This window comes from Tupaia chinensis, unplaced genomic scaffold (genome assembly GCF_000334495.1).
Source record: "Tupaia chinensis unplaced genomic scaffold, TupChi_1.0 Scaffold000531_1, whole genome shotgun sequence".
Classification (NCBI taxonomy): domain Eukaryota; kingdom Metazoa; phylum Chordata; class Mammalia; order Scandentia; family Tupaiidae; genus Tupaia; species Tupaia belangeri.
In genome coordinates, this window is record NW_006160044.1 from 916,014 (window position 1) to 918,058 (window position 2,045).

General features: G+C 49.0%; 2 protein-coding genes across 3 annotated transcripts in view; one reads left to right on the top strand and one right to left on the bottom strand.

Moving 5' to 3' along the window:
- The window catches only part of RAB36 (RAB36, member RAS oncogene family), a 21,019-nt gene extending 19,974 nt beyond the window's left edge, over positions 1 to 1,045 (bottom strand). For both annotated transcript variants that reach the window (XM_006157179.3, XM_014591097.2), the window contains exon 1: positions 836 to 1,045. The gene's annotated coding sequence lies outside the window, so the exon portion shown is untranslated. The remainder of the gene's footprint in view (positions 1 to 835) is intronic.
- Positions 1 to 2,045, top strand: part of RSPH14 (radial spoke head 14 homolog) — a 104,740-nt gene that overhangs the window by 1,705 nt on the left and 100,990 nt on the right. The window contains exon 2 of the mRNA XM_006157178.3: positions 1,013 to 1,270. Within this exon, the coding sequence (XP_006157240.1) occupies positions 1,072 to 1,270 (199 nt within the window). The 5' untranslated portion in view covers positions 1,013 to 1,071. The remainder of the gene's footprint in view (positions 1 to 1,012; positions 1,271 to 2,045) is intronic.

Here is a 2,045-nt window from a genome sequence, read left to right on the forward strand (position 1 = left end):
ATAGAGACAGAAAGCGAGAAATCACCCCCCAGGGGGGATGGTCACGCCACAATCCCTTCTCCTCCATTCTCCTCTCGGGATCTTGGGCACTCATGCACACGCGCCCGGCGTGAGTTTTAAGCCACCGGGTCCGGGACACGAACCGCGGTCGACTACGTGGGAGTCCAGAGACATAGCCATTACGCTAACTGCTGGTTCCCCATGGTCCCATCACCTTTTAACTATAATTCCTTTTTTGTGGATGTGTCGAAAGCATCTGAATATGGGTCCCTGATGGGCAAATGAGTCTAACCTTACCAGTTCTGTTGCCTCTAGCAAACTCCTTAGCCCAAACCTCAGAATAAGGATGATACAAGCCTTCCTTATGGGGTAGCTGAGTTAGATACTAGTTATTACTGGCACAGGATAAGCACTAAATAGAGTGACCATCTTGGTATTTGCTTGGTTGGTTTATTTTTTCCTTTTTTTTTTTCTTGAGAGAGTTTTGCTATAGGGCATGTGTGCTTCCTGAAGAGACAGAGACAGAAAGTGAGAAATCGCCCCCCTCCCCGGGGCAGGGGTGATGGCCTTGCCATATCCCTTTTCCTCCATTCTCCTCTCAGGATTTTAGGTATGTATGCACATGTGCCCAACGTTTCAAGCCACCAGGTCGGAGACTCGAACCGTGGTCAGCCACACAGGAGTCTAGCATCTTAACCACCACACCACCTGCTGGCCCTTGTTTTGTCCTTTTTGGTGCCTTTGGCTAAAGACTCAGTCCATAAAGTATCAGCGGTTTATTTTGTCATAAGCACCCGGGAGAACTCTGGAATTTGCACCTTAGGCTGCTCCTTACCTTTTCTGTGATGTTGAGCAAATAAACCTCTTCATTGCTCGCAGCCTCAGTTTGCTCCCCTGTAAAATGGATGTGAAAATCGCCACTCCTCTGGCCTCACAGTCCTGAGGATCAGATGAGACGCTGCTTCTAAATCACAGAATTAGTAACAACAGCTTGCTGGGTTCTTTGACCCAGTGGTTTCTGCAGAGCTTCGTTTTGAAAGCTAGAGAGCCGCCCTCTGCGGGAGTGGAAAGATGGCCGACGCACGGATCTCCATGTACTTGCCCCCTGATGTCAACCCCGCCCAGGCTGCCATTGCCTATGGCTGTCGAGCCCTGCCCAAGCTGAATGAGGAGCTGCAGTCAGAGGACCTGGTGACAAGGCAGAAAGCCCTCATGGCCCTGTGTGACCTCATGCATGACCCTGAGTATGTCTACGAAGCCATCAACATAGGTGAGAGTGTTACAGACCAGGCGACCATGACCAGGGTCCTAGCATGGCTTTGGACACTGGGCAGGGTTTCGGTAATAAGGGTTGCTATTTAACGAGCCCGACTTCCGGCCAGTACCACCCCACATGAAATGTCTGGGTCCTCTTAGTCCTTGCAGTGGCCCCTGCAAGTGAGGGACCATCCTCAACTGACCGAAAGGAAAAGTGACGTTCAGAGGAGGAGTGTGAGTATAGGGTTGCCCAATAACTAAATAAACCAGGGTTTTTATTTGCTAAATCTGGCATCTCGGTATAACCCCCTCGAGGTCAGGCGACTAGTTTGGGAGAGAGAGATCGTTTGATCCTGTGTCTCTCCTGGGGTAGAGAAGTGGCAAAGATGGGAAGGTGGGAAGGACCATAAAAGTAATTTTCCTTTTATTTCTTTTTAATTTGCTTTTTTTTTTCTTTCTCCCATACACAAAAGACACACACAGAGAGGGAGAGAGAGAGAGAGAGAGAGAGAGAGAGCGAGAGCACCCCATCAGGGCTTGATGCTGTGATTCACTTGCAGTGTCATCCAGTCCCAGATCATGGGCAAGGCCCATGCCCAGCATACTCAGAGAGGTCTCTGGATGCCAACCTGGAACCTTGCCATGGGGGTCAGCCTCACAGAGCATCAGATTTTTTTAAATTTTTAAATTTTTTTGGAGAGGTTTTTTTTTTTTTTTTTTTTTTTGCTATAGGGCGTATGTGCTCGCCAGACAGAGAGAGAGAGAGAGAGAGAGAGACAGAAAGTAAG